We start from the raw sequence: 18,483 nt of genomic DNA, 5'->3' as shown, positions 1-18,483 counted from the left end.
GGCCTGAGCAGGGCCAGCCCAGCCATTAGACACAGTGTACACACTGGTAGAGCCTCTGATTCTTTTAGGGGCCCACAAAAATGTTTTAACTTCTTCAAAACCAGAAGAAAAAAATGAATATAATAATAAATATGTAAAAATGAGTCCAGACTGGATTATATTTGTCTATATTCCAATGCCATTGTAAACTATGATTTAAAATTTTTGTAATGGAGGAAGGCAAAGTGCTTATAGCCCACAGAAGTCCTAGACATGAGGCTGCAGGGCTCTATACTGAAGAGGATGTGGCAGATGTGGGCATAGAGGTGGGGCCCAGCCCTGGGACTTGGTTGTGGGGGGATAGCCCAGGGCCAGCTCTGCAGGTGCCCAAGTGGCCCCCCCATCCTCTAGGTCTGTCCCGCTTCCACCAACATCCAGAATCCATTGAGGTGGAGCGGGGTGGAGTTGCTCGCTTCCAGTGCCTGATCCAGGGGGTGCCTGAGCCATCCATTTCCTGGGAGCACAATGGCACAGCCCTGAATACTGCCAACCACCGGTGAGCACCTGCCAGGAGTGCAATGGGACGGCGGGCTGTGGGCCAGGGCACAGGCCATGGAGCCCTGACCTCTGCATCCTCAGGGTCACACTGCTGCCTAGTGGCATCCTCCACATCACCAGTGTGAGCCAGACTGACGTGGGAACCTACCGCTGCGTGGCACGGAATGTGGCCAGTACCCGCCACAGCCAGGATGCCCAGCTGACCCTGAGTGGTAAGCCAGGCCCAGTGTGGGCACTGGGCAGAGAGGAGGGTATGGTTGCTGTGGTTGTACATGGGACAGGCAGGCATTTTGAGCACCTATGACATGTTAAGCACTGTGCCAGGTGTGGGAGGGCAGCAGGCTTGAGCCATCCCTGGCTTCCTGGAGCTCACAACCTGAGAGAGAAGGTGGTGCTGCGGGAACCCAGGGTTGGGCTGTGGGCAAGGATTGTCAGGGGCTTCTGGAGTAAGCTACCCCAAGCCGGGTGTTGAAGGGTGAGTGGAGAGAGGCAAGCCAAGGTCAGGAGGGAAGGGCGGGGGCATTTCCTTGGACAAATGCACAAGGGTGAGGACAACAAAGTTCACACAGGCAGTTCTGTGTTGCTGGACCACAGAATAGGCAGAATTCAGGGTAGCAAAGTTAATGTTGGCGAGTAGGCAAGGCATACCATGAAAGGAGTTTGGACTTGATCCAGAGGGTAGTGGGAGCTCTGGAGGGTCTAGCGTTGGGGCTGAGTCAGCCTGTGTTTTGAACACGTGGCCCCCATACACATGGCGTGTAGATGGGCATGTGTTCGTGTATGTGTCTGTGCTTGCATGTACATGTGCATGTGTGCATGGACACTTGCACGTCTCCTTCTTGGGGTGAGGATGAAAATAGCTTTGTACCTGAGACGAAACACCCAGGATGACCCCACTTGCAGGCCAAATGGGGTGGGAGAGTTTTGTGCCCAAAGTGAAGGCCACAGCAGAGCCTATGAGGAGCTGGTGCCTAGCAGGAGAGGCAGGTTAGACCCTGCCTAAACCAGAGATGCCGCAGGTGTTTGTGAGGGAAAGTCATGCCTGAATCAGCCACTAGGGGGCTCCAGGGTATAAATAAGCAAGTGTACCACGGGACACCACTGCCGCACCTGGGCGAACTTTCAAAACATCTCTGACAAAATTTCACCGAAGGCTATATCTATTTTTTTGTTTTTAGACGGGGTCTCGCTCTGTCGCCAGGCTGGAGTGCGGTGGCGCCATCTCGGCTCACTGCAACCTCCGCCTCCCGGGTTCAAGCGATTCTCTTGCCTCAGCCTCCCGCGTAGCTGGGACTACAGGCGCCCGCCACCACACCCGGCTAATTTTTGTATTTTTAGTAGAGATGGGGTTTCACCATGTTGGCTAGGATGGTCTCCATCTTTCGACCTCGTGATCTGCCCGCCTCAGCCTCCCAAAGTGCTGAGATTACAGGCGTGAGCCACTGCGCCCGGCCGGTATATAATTTTTAAACTTAAGACTGGCAGGGGAAGGGGGAACGGTTGTGTTTCTGATCTGTAACTGACTTAGAAACTCAAAGCGAGGGTGGGGGTCAGCGGCTCCTCTGCAGGAGCAGAGAGGAGCCCAATGAGGTCCCTCTGGCCTGTGGTGTTCCGTTCCTATCCACAGTCTGGGGCAGGAGGGCAGGGCAGGAGGCTATGTCTCTCAAGGCTATGGAGCAGACATAGGATTCTGCTGTCCGCGGAGCAGGGAGACGAATGGCCAGAGAGCGACAGGAGGTTAGCAGGAGGAGCAGGCGCCTGTTGGGGGCAGAGGACCAATCAGAAACCGAAGGCTCAAGGGTTGCCTAAAGGAGCTGGTGTCAAGAGTAGTCTTCCCCAGGGGCAGGAGCTGGGGACCAAGGCCCCAAGCCATTCACCCCTAATGCACTCAACTGCACACACCTGGACAGGCACTTACCCTGGGCGTGCACCAGGGTGAGACAGAATTTCCCAGACTTCAAGGAGCTCACAGCGGCTAAAGAGGGGATCCTCTTTGTCAGCTGTTCAGTGCTACCAAGATCCAGGGAGTCCCCCAGTTCTGCCAGTGCCTCTGTCATTGGGCAAGTTACTTAACCTCTCTGATCCTTGATCTTCTCATGTAAATGGGGGAAATAACAGTACTCCGCACACAGGCTGTGGTGAGGGCAAAATGGGACAATCTGTGGGGCTCGCAGCCAATGTCTGGCATGGGGAAGGGGTCGGCCCGGGTGGCCCAGCCTCCCCTCACTGAACTGTCTGGCCAGGCAGGACACAGCCTCTTTGAATGAGGCCAGGAGATTCCAGGGCAGCCCACAGCCTGTACTGCAGCTTGCAAGAGGCAAATGGAGAAGGGCTGGGCCCAAAGTAGGCCTTCAATCTATAGTTGCTGAATAAATGAATGAACAAAACACAATCCTACACCTTGAGGGATAAAGATGTGTAAGACTTTAGACCAGCCCTTGAGAAACTTTCATTTTAGAAACATTTTATCTGAGACATTCTTAATAAAGGGCATTTATGAAAGGAAAGACACGTTAAGTTCTCACATGATACAAGGTGGTAAAGAAAATGAGGATGATGGCCTATGGGAAGGCAGAGCTCTGTTTCACACGATGTTGTTCACAACTGTGCTCCCAGTGTGAGGGTGCTGCCTGGCACATGGGAGCCCCCAGTGATGACCTGTTGAATAAACTAATGAAACGGGGGAGCATGGCATAAAATGAAGATGTGATTTAGACCCAAAACAAGAGTTACTTTGGGAAAACACATCCTTCCTAAGCAGCTAAGCAGGCTGAGGTCTTAGGAGGCTGGTCATGCTTTCTGAGGGAGCGCCTCCTACTAACTTTGTGGGTGCCTCTACCTGCCCCTCAGGGTGAGGCACCCAGGGAAGGTGGGGCCACCCACAGGGTTTGTAGGAGGAGAATGCTCACTCTCCTCTCTCTCCGCACCCCCAGTCTACCAGACCTTCAGCCTGATAGCTACTCCCATGGGACTTTGGGCAGGTCATTTTTAAAATCTGTAAATTGGGGATGGAATATTAGCTGCAAAGCACACCTCTGAGGTCTGGTGACATTTGTGGGCTGGAAGAGTGTGCTTGGAGTAGAAGTTGAGTACTGGAAGGAGGTTCTCCTTTCCTGATCCAATTTGCTTGTTTCCACCACACAGTGGGACCCCTGAGGCTGCTGCAGGAGCCAGAGATCCTGTCTGGGCCTCAGAACCTGACCCTCACAGCGCACCAGACGGCAGTGCTGGAGTGCATTGCCACCAGTCACCCTTGGCCGCTTGTCTCCTGGAGCCGCCTGGGTGCGCAGCCGCCCCCCACCCCCTCGCTGTCTCTCAGAGCCCTGTTCCCTCGTCCTATCCCAGCCTGACCCCCCAACGCCGTCTTGCAGATGGCCGCTCCATCGGCGTAGAGGGCATCCAAGTTCTGGACATTCTGGACACAGGGAATCTCATGATCTCCGACGTCTCAGTCCAGCACTCAGGTGTCTATGTCTGCGCCGCCAATCGGCCAGGCACCCATGTCCGGCGCACAGCGCAGGGCGTCCTGCTCGTGCAGGGTGAGCCCCAAGGGCCCAACTGGGTGGGGAGAGTGCTGGAGCACCCCAGCTCCCTGACAGGAGCCTGGATCTGGAGAGGGTGCAGGGCAGGAGGCAAGAGGCTGGGTCTCACGGCGCCTTCCTCCATGCTATTGCCTGCCCAGCTCCCCGAGTTTATCCAGTGGCCACAGTCCTTGTCCAAGCCTCCGGGCAGCAATGCCATCTTCACCTGCGTGGCCCAGGGCGTCCCTGAGTCCCGTCTGGTCTGGCTGAAGAATGGGAAGGTGTTGAGTCCTGGGAATAACATCAGGCTGACTCACAACAATAGGTACTCGTGTCTCACCACTCCCCACTGCCCACTGGCAATGGTAGGTCCCCCTACCCACCCTGGGCATCCACCCCCACCTACATGCAACACTCACTACCTAAATCTCAAAAATCCATACCCATCCACAAACCCCCAGCAAGTTACCTTCTACTTCCAGCAATTCCCCCCTCCCCCAGGAGGCTCTGCCCTGACTGTTCCATTACAGGTAATGTCCCCACACAGCCTCCTCCTCTAGGGCCACTCCACTAAGGCTTGGTGGGAAAGGGCTCCCAGTAGCTGAGTTTGTCTTTCTCTAGTACGCTGATGCTGGCAGGGGTTTCAGTTGAGGATGAGGCCATCTATCAATGCGTGGCAGAGAACAGCACGGGCTCCAACCAGGCCAGTGCCCGCCTGGTTGTGACAGGGGGCCCAGAGCCACCCCCTGTCCCCAGGGGCCTGCATGCCATGGCTCTCTCTACTTCTGCCATTCGAGTGTCCTGGGAGCCACCCCCCCCTCCAGCAGGGACATCATTGGCTACGTGCTGCACCTCCGGCCTGTGGGAGGTGGGTGTGGGTGGGTGGAGAGGGCTTTGAGCTCAGAGCAGGGCCAGGGGCCAGGAGTCCCTGGCACCAGCCCACCTCTGCTCCTGACTGCTGATGTCCTGGGTGAGTCCCTCTCACTCTCTGAGCCCCAGTCTCCTCCATGACCCCAGACCCTTCTGGATTCTTCCCAGGCCTCTGGGCCTGTGGTTCTCTGGGCTGGCTGCCTCTGTACATGGTCTTTTGGTGCTTCCTTACTGCTTTTCAGCTTGACTCCAGGCCCTTTCCTCATCCTCATCCTCATCCTTTCTCAGCTTAGCTCCAACTTCTGTAGCTCCCTTCCCTGCTCTCCTTGGAGGCTTGGCTGGCCCAGCCAGGCACCAAGAGGGGCTTCGTCCCCAGTTTGTGAAGGTGTGGGGACGTGGCTAGTGAGAAGATGCTGCTTTGCTCCTCAGAGCCATCTGGCCCGGAGCTCCAAGAGGCCGTAAGCAAAGGCACTTCTGAGCACGTCTTCTCCAACCTGGAGCCTGCCACAGCCTACACCATCCATTTGCGGGCCTACTCAGCAGAGGGTGCCAGTCAGGACTCTGCTCCCATCTTTGCCTCCACCATGGGCAGCAGTGAGTGACAGCCTCTCCAGCCCTGGGAAGTCCCTGGCCTCAGGTGGGCAGGGACTGCCAACTAGTTTGCTTGTTTTCCTCTGCAGCCCCTGCTGCCCTGGGCTTCTCCACCAAAGTGCTGAATGCCACCTCTGTGCAGGCCTCCTGGGAGCTGCCACCCCAGCTGGGGCCCATCCAAGGCTTCAAACGTTCACCGCAAGCTGCCTGCTGCCCATTTTCAGGGGCCTCTGCTCCTGGCCAGCAGTGTCAGCTCCTTCCTCTACACAGACCTGGGTGAGGCTCTGAACCTTCCTGTGCCACTCAAGGCCTGCCTTTCTCAGTGTGATCTTGCCCCAGGTACTGAGCTTCCTGGCCCAGAAATGCCCGTCCCCTTCACATTCCCCTGCTCCCGGCAGAACTGACTGCTCTCTATGAGATCAAGCTGCAGGCGTTCAATGGCAATGGGGATGGAAATAGCAGTGCCCGCTTTGTCTCATTGCGTGATGTGCCCCTGGCCACTCCTGGTAAGTGGGGTCTGGTAGGAGGGTAGTAGGGCTGGGGTCAGAGCAGGCCCCTCTGATAGGACCCATGGCTGCCAGTCTTCAGGGAGGAAGAGGGCTGGGCTTCACCTCCAACCCTGGTCCTCTCTCTGACAGATGGCACAGTGTCCACAGAGTCCAAGACTGGGTGCTCTTGCAGCCAGGGTGAGAGCAGCCCACTGCCTGGGGTTGTGGTGGGCATCCACGTGGGCCTGGCTGCCCTCATCGTTTGCCTCCTCTGCCTCTTCCTGGGCTGGAGACATAGCTAAGGGCCAGGTAAGGGCTAATGTGGGAAATCTGCCAGGGAGACAGTCTGCATCACTGTGGCACAGGGCCAAAGAGAGCAAAAAAGCCCCAATCTACAACCAATCAATTTTACCAATGAGGAGACTCAGGCAGAGAGAGGAAGCCAATTCTTTTCAGAGCTGTGTGGTACCAGGGGCAGGAGAAGGCCTGCCATGAGCCGGGAAGAGAGAACTGGGGCTCCCAAAGCAAAGAACAAGGGCAGCAGAAATGAGCTAGAGCCAGTTCCCTGCCATCCAGCAGCATGAAGAGGGGTCCACCCTCTCCATCTCTGGGGAGCATGGAGCAGGAGGAGGGGTTGGGAGCCATGCGAGGCAGAGGGAGGCACCAGACAGACCACACTGCTGACCCTTCCTACCTGGGCAGCCTCCTCTGCAAACAGGAGTCCCAGGAATGCTGGGCAGTGCCTCGGACTGCCTCGGACAGAACTGGGGGCCATCAAGGCCAGACTCAGAGTGGAGGGAAGCTGGGGGAGAAGACTGAACTCACCACCCAGGTGAGGCGGATTCAGTGATGGGGAATGAGTGGGGGAAACTGGAGTGTTTGAGGCCTTGGTCCAGAGGCCTGACCTCCTTCACCCTCGGGTGACTGTGGAACAGCTGGCCTTGGCCTAGGGCCCTCCAAGTTGGCTCCCTCCGAGATGCCACTAACTCCAGATACACCAAAGAATCTACCTCACCTGTCCCTGTCACCCCAGAGTCAGGAAAGAACCAAAAGTCCCTCAGCTCCTCTCTGGGGAGGGGCAGGACTGGCCATAGAGGGAGAGAAGAGGGTGTGGTTTCTCTGTTCCTCCCAGACCTCAAGAAATGGGAGAATCTGCATCCCTTCCCCCAACACATCAAATAACCTCAAACTAAACCAAGCCCAGCTAGGAGTTACCCCCAACCCAGTTACTCCTGCCTCATAACCCCATCCAGTATATTCACCTCTTCTTGATCCAAATATGAACCTGCCCAAAGACACCTAGCTTTAAGGGTTCCCCACAAAATGGCGGCAGGGGAAGAGGCTCTGTCATCACCTCCATCTCACAACCTGAAGCCCTCCAGTCTAAAATCTGTCTCTGTCTCCTCGTGCCCAAGCTGAGCTCTGCCCAGGGACAGGCGACCTGCATTCCTTGTGGTCCGAGTGGGCAGGTGGGCAAAGGGGGTGCAGAGTTTCTTGCCCCTCTTCTCCCTACAACATGAGTCTTAAATATCTGAGCTCATATGAGCTTCTCTGAGCAACCAAATACCCATTTCCCCCTTCCCAGATCCAAAGCACTGGCTCCTCCGCAGGGGGTCCTCCTTACCCATTTGATTTTTATTTTTGAAAGAGATTAGTTTGAGTCAGGGTTTTGGCAGTCTTGAATCGCCTGTAGAATGAGCACAGAGGCTGGGGAGCACTCCCCATCTCCCCTCCCTCAACTCTTGGGGTCCGAAGAGCACCTCTTTCCCACTTCTCCCTCTACCAGCCTATGGCATCCAGAGCACCACAGTCCCTCCTTATCCAGCTCTGCCATGCTCTAAAGCCAAAGCCCCAGCCACTCCCTCAATCACTCTCTCTCCAAGGCTGCCCAGTATTGTGCCAAAAAGGGAAGGGTCTTGGGGGAAGGAAAGCCCATGGCTTAGAGGACCCCAAAACTGTCTCCTGTGCTCTTATAGAGTAATGCTAGTACCAATGACAAGACTCCAGAAAGGCTGGGCTCTGGCCCTCCACAATAGTGCCCTCTGCACAAGGCACAGCAGCAGCTGTAACTAAAAAACGTGGCTGAGGAGCAAGAGGGCTAAGAATAGCCCCAAACATCAAGTCCTTGAGGAAATGACATCCTCTTCTCTGGTTGGGCCTGGTCTAACTGCTTTGTTGGAAATAAATAACCAAAACGGAAAAAATAAATTAGGATCTGGTTAATGCTTTGGGCTGAAAGGAAAACTTGGGGGAGGGGAGTGATGAGATGGTGAGAAAGTGTAGTTCCAGATCTTTCAGGGGATGCTGCATTCAGATTGTTAAAGAACTATATTCGGTAGTTTACTAGAAAACAGCAATGTGAACCCCTGCTGGTAAATAAGGCAACCGTCTAGAGGAACAAGCATGTTACAAAAGATTATTGATTTTCTTTTATAGAGATGGGGTCTCACTACATTGCCCAGGCTGATCTCCTGGCTCAAGTGATCCTCCCACCTTAGCCTCCTGAGTAGCTATAGGCATGCAGCACTGTGCCTGGCTAAAGGATTCTGTCACTAGAGACCAGAGCAGTGTGGTGGGAAGGGCCAAGCACTGCTAGGGGACACCTTTCCCTAGGAGAGAATGGAGACCCAGCCCCCTCCCCATGATACCATTAGACCTAAAGTCATCAGATAACTAAAGTGGGGTTGGTGGCTTCCAGAATACTGGCTCCAGCTAGAGCTGGAGGGGAACAAGAACACAGAAGTAGGTCAGGGCTTTAAACAATCATCACAATCAAAGAGAAGGATACAAACCAAAGGTACTCAGTCCATGGCTGGACTGACTAGGGAAGACAGCCATAGCTCATCTCCCAATTACCCTGAAAATTCTCCCGCCAAACTGCCACCCCCAGCCCCATAACTAAAGCACAAGCCACAGGAAAGTTTTAGAAACCATTCCTTTCTTTATTAAACATAGCTTGCAAGTGATAAATATTACAAAGTTTTTTTTTCTTTTAATCCTTTCTCCAAAAATTAGCTTATTATTTGAATCTGTCACTGCTGAAATGCTCAGCAGCATCTGAAACAGATGGGAGTGTATTTGCCTTTTTGAAAACCAGTTTCTATTGGTCTTAGTTTTTTCATTTTATTTCCCAAACACAATGCAGAAAATCAGAATGAGTTAAAAAAGAAATAAAGGAAACTTAAAGAGAGTTGTGCAAAAGGGTCTTGTTCCCCTCCCACCCACCCTATTCAGGGAAGGCCATTCCCCATCCCACCTCCCTGCTCCCCACCCCCCAACCCCAATCTATCCTTCCACCTTCACCAGGGCTTCACCCATCACCCTGTACCCTCTCCAGGCTTTATCAGCCCAGAACCTAAAGAAGAGAGTAGGAGTACTCAGCCCAGGCTGTGGGGAAATTGGGCCCCTGAAGGAGACAGACTGTGAAACAGCTGCCTTTAGCGGGGTTCAGATGAAATCTGAGGAAAGGAGACAAAATGTGGGCTGTGTCTGCGCTCTCCTATTTTATCACCAAGATGGGGGAAAAGTTACACATCCTGTAGCTCACAAAGGGAGTAAATAACTAAAGCACCAACCTGGGGCATTCAATTGTCAACCACCCTTAAGGGCTCTGTGGTTGGCTGTGAGATGGGGCTTGAGGCCTAGTCCCCGCCCTCAGATGACTAGAGGCATAAAGGCAAAGATGTCACTGGTCTGATGCCCTGGACATGACTCTGCTGCCTCTCCCAAATCAAGGGTAACCATAGAGGACTGGGAGTTCTCCAAGAGCATTGACATACACATAACCACTTCAACGCGAGTCACTTTCAGTTCCTCCCTGGTTTCTGGGCCCAACACTTTCCTCACCTCAAGTTGTTTTTTGGTTTTGGCAGGTGAGAAGTATAGAATTTTAAACTTGGTGGCCAGATGATCCCCCTCTTCACTTCACAGATAAGAAAATTGATACTCAGAAAATTAACTCTACCAAAGATCATATAGCAAGTTAGTAGGAGACTCCAGGTCTCCAGATTGTAGCCCCCTCAACCCCTTTTGTGTTGGTGGTTCTTTTTACTCTACAAAGTCCTGGACCAGGAGGTCTTGGCTTTCACAGGAGCTCAGCCTCACCTCGGTTCACGCAGCCTAAGGCTGTGCAGATGGATGTGGCTCTCACTAGGTGAAATTTCCTCAGGATGACTTATTAAAATCCTTTCTATCATCCCCTGACAATCCACCCTCAAAGGCCCATAAGACTAGGTTCTTTCTTTTTTGAGGAGGTGGGGTGGGGGAAATCCCTTGCATAAGAAAGCTTGACACTGAATTTTGTTATATAGGTATATTGTATATATGCTGATGCAATCAGAGGAAAAAAACAGTGCAAATACAATTACAATTCATAATAATACTTGGTTTCGATGCCCCCGGGAACTGCCCCATTCCTCGGCTACCTCCCAGCCCCCAGCACTTCCCCACAGTATCAACCTAATGCTGGGGGATAGGGAGGGTGGGCAGGTTAGGGTAGGGAGTGGGCTCTGCCAAGGCAGTGCTGGTGACCCGGAGGGACTACTCCAGGGTGGGGAGGCAAGGCACAAATTAGGGGTGGGTGGTGGGGGAGGTGGCATCTCTAAGGAGGGATGGGGTTGGAGCAGCTGCCAGTCTCAGTGTGCTGGGCCCGGCCCACTCCCCTACCCACCCTCCACAGCCCTGCCTCCCTACCCCCTCCCCTTCCCCAGAAACCCTTTTGCACGGATCATACACAAACGGGCACATTACAAAATGACATAACACAGTTTCACAATATCCATGGCTAGGGCTTTTTTTTCTCTTTTTCAGGTTTTTTTTTTTTTCTACACAATGTACAATTCCTTTTAAATGGATCAAGAAATAGCTTATATACATGAACGAGTCCTTGTTATAACATCTCGGCAGCAAATATCATAAGCTAATGAAGGTCTTGATGGAAAGGATGGGAGCCTAGGACGGGGGTGGGGGTAGGGGGTGTGGAGAGAAGGGTTATGCCTTCTGGAGGAGTGGGGAGAAAAGGGAATGATTAGGGAAAAGGAACAAAAGTAAAATATCAAGAAGCATCTTTACAAAGCAGTTCTATAGCTAATTCCTTTTAAAGGGGAAAGGAAAGGTAACCAAAGCAGGAAAACATTTATCTCTGTGTCTTAAAAAAAAATTGTCTACCATACATATATCCAAAAATGTGGGAAAAATACTTATTCCAGGGAGAGAGGGAGTCCAGATGCTGTGGTCAAATTATAAAATAAAATCGACAAATAAGAACCTCTGTCCCCTAGTTTTACTCAAGCCTTACCGCTATTCCACCCATTTCAGGCTTCTAGGGAGTAAGACACCAACCTTAAAATACTGCTTTTAGTGCCTCTGGGGATGGAGGAAGCCAGGCAGAACTGGTGGGATCCTCACTCTACTAATAACGCTCCAAACAGAGGGTCTTTCCTCCTGTCCTTAGGGCATGAGGTTTAGTGTCTACACGGCCCAGAGCCTGGAGATGGATAGTAACAAGTAGACTTGGAGGGACACAAGGCAATCAGTGATGAAAAAGAGACAGAGAATTGAGGAAGACAGAAGGATGAGGAAGGAGGAGGGAAGGGAGGAGGTGGAAGGTTAACACTTTACCATGATTAGGGAGACCTCACCTCCATCACTAATCCCTGGGAAGAGTATGAAAATGGGGAGAAGAAAGGGTAAGAAATCAAACCTCAGCGGTTGAACAAAGGGTCACCGAGCTATACTAGTCAAGAAGCAGCTTCTGTGTAACTGACCCTGAGGGGATAAAAACAGGGAAGATTCCACCATCTCCCCTGTGACCTCAGCACCTAAGCAGGCACTCGACTATAGGCTTTCCTTCTCCATGATTCCCCAACTCTATACATCTTACTTCCAAACCCCATTCTAAGGTGGCCTGGCTCCCAGGGAAAGGACTCAGCTCAGGGCAGGGCAGGGACAGCCCCCAGCCAGACGGTATTGCACATTCTCTGTTCCTTACTTTTAATCTCAACTGACAAACTTGGGCATCTCGTACCTCTGAGCACCTCTGAGCTTGGGGAGAGGGAGACGTAACAGAAATGGCACTTCATCATGAGGGAGGGAGGAAGAGGCTAGACAGACATGCCACAAGGCAAGATGACTTGTGGGGAAAATATTTTTTTAAAAAGCTTCCAATTTTGTGGAAGAGAGAAAAGCAAAACCAAACAATTTATCCAGTGCTTTCAAAGCACAGAGGGCAAAGAAAAGATGTAAGAATATATCTTTATATATATATATATAATTTTAAAATAATCCCAGACCCAGTTCCATTAACCCCCCTCCCTCTCCCACCACTTACAGTCAGGGGTACCACATTCCCCGGAAAAATACTCAAAAAACCCAATCACTACCTGTTACTAGCATCTAGCTTCCAGATCATTTCACCACTGGGGGAGCCCAGACACTGGCTGCATCTCTGCTCCTTTAAGTGCTCAATGAATTTGGGGGAAGGGAGGAAAGAAAAAAGCCAGGAAGGCCCGTAGGGCCAGTATAGTCACCCACAGTGGCACTGGGGTATGGGGAGTAGAGGCCAGAGTAGGGGAACTGAGCCTGATTTTAGCTCTTTCTCCCACCCCACCTCCAAATTTTATGGGGAAGGTGTGCAGTTCATGTGTGTGTTAATTTTAAAAGTGCCTTCTTTAAAAAATTACTAAATTTTAAAAAATAAAAGTGGGGAAACTTCCTCAGGTGACTTTCAAGGGCAAAATATTAAACTTCTCCTCATTCTTCTCTGCTGAGAACATTCCCCCCAGTGCACTCTGGCAGCTTCTGGAGCCAGAGAGGCAGGTGGGTGTACACTATGAGAAGAGCAGAAACCCGTACCTTTAAGGGGCTTCCCTTACTTCAAAAATAGCCTGGTCCACTCCGTCTTCCCACAGTGTGGGCAAATGGGATGCTAATCTCCCCAGTCCCCAGAACAGCAACATTGCACAATTCAATTCATTCTCTACATTAGTAGCGCTTAAAAAAAAAAAAAAAGGCAAAATTAATATCATTCTGGGGGCGGGCGGGGGGCAGTGGGAAGCAACTATTTGTACAGCAGAGGTCCTAAGCTGGTTTTGCCATGAGCTGTTTGGCTTTGAGCAGTTGGTTCTGCAGCTGGTGCAGCAGAGTAAGGACAGGACTCCAACCTGATTGTGTACCCCCAGCCTCTCATCTCCTGGCACTCAGAGGGTGAAAGAATAGGCAAATATGCGAATCTCAACTGTTGGAAGAGAAATCCTTTCTTTCCTCTAAGTCTATTTCCTCCTGTTGTCACTTGACTCATTTATGTCCACCCAACTTGTGGAACACCCAGCAAACAGCCTTGGAACAGCCGTTCCTCTGTATTATAGATGGGGCTATGGTTAGAGGGGATAGATTAGAATTTTTAAAAGCAGGGTGGGGTGAGGGAGAATTTTACAAAGAATACAAGATGAAATAATTTTGGGCTGGTTGGCCTGGAATAGACTTCCGTGTTCCCAATGGGGTCAGGAGATCGGTCTTATTTCCCCAAGATACAGAAAGACAGGACCTAGTTTCAATCCTCCCTGGCTCATAATTGAGCCCATCTTCATACCTCTTTCTTCCCGTCTTCTATGGGTAAATTCCAGAGTGGTTGAGTTTTAAGCTCCTCCCCAGGCTCTTTCCCCTCATTCTTAGAGCCCAACTTCAGTACCAAACACTGCCACCCAAATTGTCCAGCCCCCAAACACCCACAGGTAGGGTGCTATTCGTCCTTCTTTGATACCCCCCACCCTGCGCCCTCCTCCGGTTAAGTGCATTCAAAACTTCTGCCCCTAACACTCCTAGTCATGTCCTACTTGGCAGCTGGGACCCCTACTGCAATCTGCAATGCTCATATCATTGAACTGAATGTCATTTGTGTTTACAAAGAAAAAAAAAAAAAAAAAAGGAAGAAAAGGAAAAAGAAAAAGATTGGTTGAGTGGGGGAAGGTTTAACCGTCCACTGAACAAAGGGAGGACACACAACATCATTAAAAATGGTAATAATTATAGCATAAAACAACTTTAGAAACACACATCGGAGGGCTTAGATTCTCCCCAGGACCTCATTCTGACCTCTATCAGAGGTAAAGATCCACCTCACTGTTAAAGAAAATTGAAGAGAGAAGACAGAGCGGCAGAAGAACAGATCGCAGCAGTGTGAAATAAAGGGGAGGTGGCAGGGCAGGGCGTGTGTTTTCTTGCTGATCTCTATTTTTTGTCTTCTGTTTTTCTGTTTTGCTTTCCGTGTATGGTAGGCACCAGTACAGGCACTGCATGCGACAGAAGTTGGGGGAATGAAAGAGGAAAGGGATAAAGGATTCAAGGATGGGGCAGTACAAGTGGAACAGGCGTTATTTCTGTCCACTGATGGACTGCGATATAGACCGGGGAGGGATCATGTCTAAAAGGTATTCACGCTGTCGGTCTGCCAAACTGGGGCCTTTGTGTCCTCCGATGCCAGTATTCAAGTATGCAATGTTGACACCTGGACCCAGGAGACAAAAGTGGAGGGCAGGTATTAAAAGAGGAAATAACATTCCCTTCCACTCTACCCTCGGGCTGCAGAGTTGGAGATGGAAAGGAAGCAGAATTTACCAGTATCTGGCCACACTTGGTTAGCTTTATTTCAACAGCAACTTTCTTTTTCTTTTTTGAGACGCAGTCTCATTCTGTCACCCAGGCTGGAGTGCAGTGGTGTGATCTCGGCTCACCTCTGCCTCCCAGACTCAAGCAATTCTCCTGCCTCAGCCTCCAGAGTAGCTGGGATTATAGGCACGTGCCACTACTGCCCGGCTATTTTTTGTTATTTTTAGTAGAGACGGGGTTTCACCATGTTGGCCAGGCTAGTCTTGAACTCCTGACCTCAAATGATCCAACGGCCTCAGCCTCCCAAAGTGCTGGGATTACAGGCATGACCCACTGCACCCAGCCAATTAATTTTGTTTGCTTATTTATCTGAGACAGAATTTCGCTCGTTGCCCAGGCTGGAGGTGCAGTGGCACAATCTCAGCTCACTGCAAGCCCCACCTCCCAAGTTCAAGCGATTCTCCTGCCTCAGCCTCCCGAGTAGCTGGGATTACAGGCACCGGCCACCACGCCGGGCTAATTTTTTGTATTTTCAGTAGAGATGGGGTTTCATCATGTTGGCCAGGGTGGTCTTGAACTCCTGACCTCAGGTAATCCACTCGCTTTGGCCTCCCAAAGTGCTGGGATTATAGGCATGAGCCACCACGCCCAGCCAATTTTTTGTATTTTTAGTAGAGACAGGGTTTCACCATGTTGGTCAGCCTGGTCTTGAACTCCTGATCTCAAGTGATTCGCCTGCCTCGGCCTCTCAAAGTGCTGGGATTACAGGTGTGAGCCACCGCGCCCTGCACAGCAACTTTATTTCAATCCCCACTCATATTCCTAAGCTTTAGGAAAAGGGGACTTCCTGAAATTTCGGTCCTACCAAGAATAATGAACATGCTTCTGATGGTATAGGAGAGACAAGTGAAACAGTGGTGAGAGGAAGATGAATAAGACAGAGAGATAGAATCATTAAATCAGCTTTGATTTTGAGGCTGCATATTGTGCAGAAGCATCCCTGGATCATTCAAACAGAACAGTTAACCCTGCTGTCCCGGCCAAAAGAGATCAATAACCACATGTCTACTGAAGGGATATTAAAAGTTAAATTTATAATGGTAGGATCTGGGTCATTTTCACCACCAAAACCCTAGTGCATTGTGGGTGGCACTTAATATGAATTTAGCAAACATTTGCTGAGTAACAGAAGAGTGACAGTGTATGCCCTAAAGAACAGAAAGTAAAGGAACAATTCCCCTAAAGGGGCTGCTACAGAACTGTATACTAACTAACAGCTGACCCATGAGAAACATTTTCAGATTAATCCTTCTTACCTGGCATACCAAGGAGGCCACCTGGCACAGACAACTGGGGTGCCTGTGCAAAGTTTGAAAGCATGGAGCGGGCAGATGTGGGCATGCCACGCTGGAGGCTGCTCTGGGGCTGTGGAGCCTGCAATGATGAGGAGACAGTGGATACAACTTTGATATGATAGAATGTTAAGCGAGGGCAAAGATAAGGGAGTACAGAAGAAGACTATGATTTCCCACAATAGAAAGGACAAATTGTGATAAATGGCTGATAAATCTTCTAAAGAAATCAGGATCAGGCAAAAAGTTCCTTACCTGCCGAAGCGTATGATGTCTCATGATGGTCTCTTGTTTACTGACACTGGACACAGCTGGAGCCGTAGTGGGGGAGAGGGCTGCCTGCTGCTGTAATCGCTGTTCAATTTCCTGTCGGGAGTCATCACATCAGGTGATTGAGCAGGACAGTACCCAATACCCAATTTCTTTCTTTCTTTTTTTTTTTTTTTAAACAGAGACACAATCTGACTTTGTTGCCCAGGCTGGTCTTGCACTCCTGGGCTCAAGCAATCCTCTCACCTTAGCCTCCCCAAAGTGCTGGGATTACAGGCATGAATCACTGCACCTGGCCCACCCAATTTCCTAACCAGAAAACCTAGAGGTGTTCTTACCTCTAATGTTGTTGGCTAGTTGGTGGAATATGGAAAAGGCAAAAGAGTTTGGTGGGGGTGGTACACTGAGATTTCTGGGTATAAGCAGCTAACTTGCTTCAATGATCAAGGGATCCTCCTCTCTTTCTCCAGGAAAGCTGGCTCTAAGAACTTGGCTGGAGGTGATGAACCAACTGATATAATTAAGGCTGATGAATTACTGGGGTTTTATCACTTTTTCTTTTTTCTTTTTAAAAATTTTTATTTATTTATTTTTTACCACCAGTCCTAGAGCATAAATGGGGTTTTATTTTTGACTCCTGCCTACCCGATCTTCCAAAAAGTCCATGATGCTACTCAAACAAGGGACTCTGATGAGTGGAGTGGGAAACAGGAAGAAAAGGATCTGAGTTTCCCAACACATTTTTCCTTCTCTAAGATATTCTCATCCTATAACTGCTACATGAGATGTTCGCATACTCTAGAACCACTACTCTTCACTGGGCTACTTCATAATTCACTCTTTCTTTCGTCATTTCTTGTCAAACACGCACTGCAAATAACTGTTTCAAAGAGATTTATAGCACAAATATAAATTCCTCCCACCAAAATCTATTATTTGTTTTAGGAGAAAATGAAGATGAGAATAGAGTGCTATGGAAAAGCCAAGAGTCCCAAGCTTTCTGTCCCTTTCTGTTAACCTCAGCCATTATATTTTACCATGTTCTTAATCAGAATACTCGCTCAAATGGAAATAGGACAGAATGATAAGGAGACAAAAAGGGAACCTGTGGACCTGTAGGGATCACATGAACCACTCCTGCAAACTAGAAGGCGCGACCCTTTGGAAAAAACAAACTGGGACAGGTGGCCAGTGAGCAGTCAGAATTCTTACCTGTTCCTGCTGTAGGGCTTTCACAAATGCATTTTTCAGCCGGTTGGTGTGTTCAGCTTTTAGAGCCTTCTTCTGGTTGGAGGTCATACACTGCTCACATAGAATCTTACCATTCTTTTCTTGCTTCCAGTGAGGGGTGAAATCTGTGCGGCACTGGGCACATACAAAGGGTTCAACCCGCAGAAGTGAGGCACAGCTTTTGCCTAGATACCAACAAAAATAGTCAGTGGCTTTACATTTCCTATCTCCTCTGTTTCTCTTAATCAAATAGATCTTTTCCAGGAGTTTATTCTGTTGAATTAAAGAAAGAGACTTTACAAAAAGGATATTCTATAATTTACAAAATACTTTTATTTCATCTGATTATAACAGTATCTCTTTAGGGAATTCAGACAGTACCATCCTCATTTACAAATGAGGACAGAAGTCGAAGAAATGTAGCTTCTGGCTGGGTGCGGTGGCTCACCCCTACAGTCCCAGCACTTTGGGAGGCTGAGGTGGACAGCTAACGAGGTCAGGAGTTCAAGAACAGCCTGACCAACATAGTGAAAACCCGTCTTTACTAAAAATACAAAAAAATTAGGCGGGCGTGGTGGCACGCGCCTGTAATCCCAGCTACTCAGGAGGCTGAGGCAGGAGAATCGCTTGAACCTGGGAAGTAGAGGTTGCAGTGAGCCGAAATTGTGCCAGTGCACTCCAGCCTGGGTAACAGAACAAGACTCAGTCTCAAACAACAACAACAACAAAGGTAGCTTCTAACTGATAAAGCTGGGATGTTTCCTGATTTTCTACTGTATCACACTGAGAAGAAAATACTGTGTCAATTCAAAGTCAAAGGACTATAACTCAACCAATACTTTTGCTTCTTAATATCTCCTTACCAAAGACTGTACTTATCCCTGTCATATATATTTATAGTTTTAAATAGTTATCAGTGTCTGAATTATTCACTTTGTGATCTATTTATAGCTAATACTGACTCCTCTGGGCACTTTCCTTTACTGGCAGGCTTTCCCAGAAGTCTACCTGTTTAGAAAT

At 50.0% G+C, this 18,483-nt stretch overlaps 2 protein-coding genes across 4 annotated transcripts in view; one reads left to right on the top strand and one right to left on the bottom strand.

Moving 5' to 3' along the window:
- Positions 1–4,219: 4,219 nt before the first annotated feature.
- Positions 4,220–8,205, top strand: LOC129397959 (immunoglobulin superfamily DCC subclass member 3-like). Its single transcript, XM_055113600.2, has 2 exons — positions 4,220–5,522; positions 5,609–8,205. The coding sequence occupies exons 1-2, from the start codon at positions 5,339–5,341 to the stop codon at positions 5,797–5,799; spliced, it is 375 nt and encodes a 124-aa protein (XP_054969575.1). The 5' UTR covers positions 4,220–5,338; the 3' UTR covers positions 5,800–8,205.
- A 723-nt stretch (positions 8,206–8,928) lies between these two features.
- Positions 8,929–18,483, bottom strand: part of GATAD2B (GATA zinc finger domain containing 2B) — a 120,745-nt gene continuing 111,190 nt past the window's right edge. For all 3 annotated transcript variants that reach the window (XM_034936183.3, XM_055113584.2, XM_055113582.2), the window contains 4 exons: positions 17,446–17,648; positions 16,219–16,329; positions 15,928–16,045; positions 8,929–14,510 (listed from right to left, as the gene is read on the bottom strand). In XM_034936183.3, the coding sequence (XP_034792074.1) occupies positions 14,377–14,510; positions 15,928–16,045; positions 16,219–16,329; positions 17,446–17,648 (566 nt within the window). In that variant the 3' untranslated portion in view covers positions 8,929–14,376. The remainder of the gene's footprint in view (positions 14,511–15,927; positions 16,046–16,218; positions 16,330–17,445; positions 17,649–18,483) is intronic.

This window comes from Pan paniscus, chromosome 1, assembly GCF_029289425.2.
Source record: "Pan paniscus chromosome 1, NHGRI_mPanPan1-v2.0_pri, whole genome shotgun sequence".
Lineage (NCBI taxonomy): Eukaryota > Metazoa > Chordata > Mammalia > Primates > Hominidae > Pan > Pan paniscus.
The sequence above is the reverse complement of the archived record's forward strand: the minus strand, read 5'-3'. Positions and strand labels throughout refer to the sequence as shown.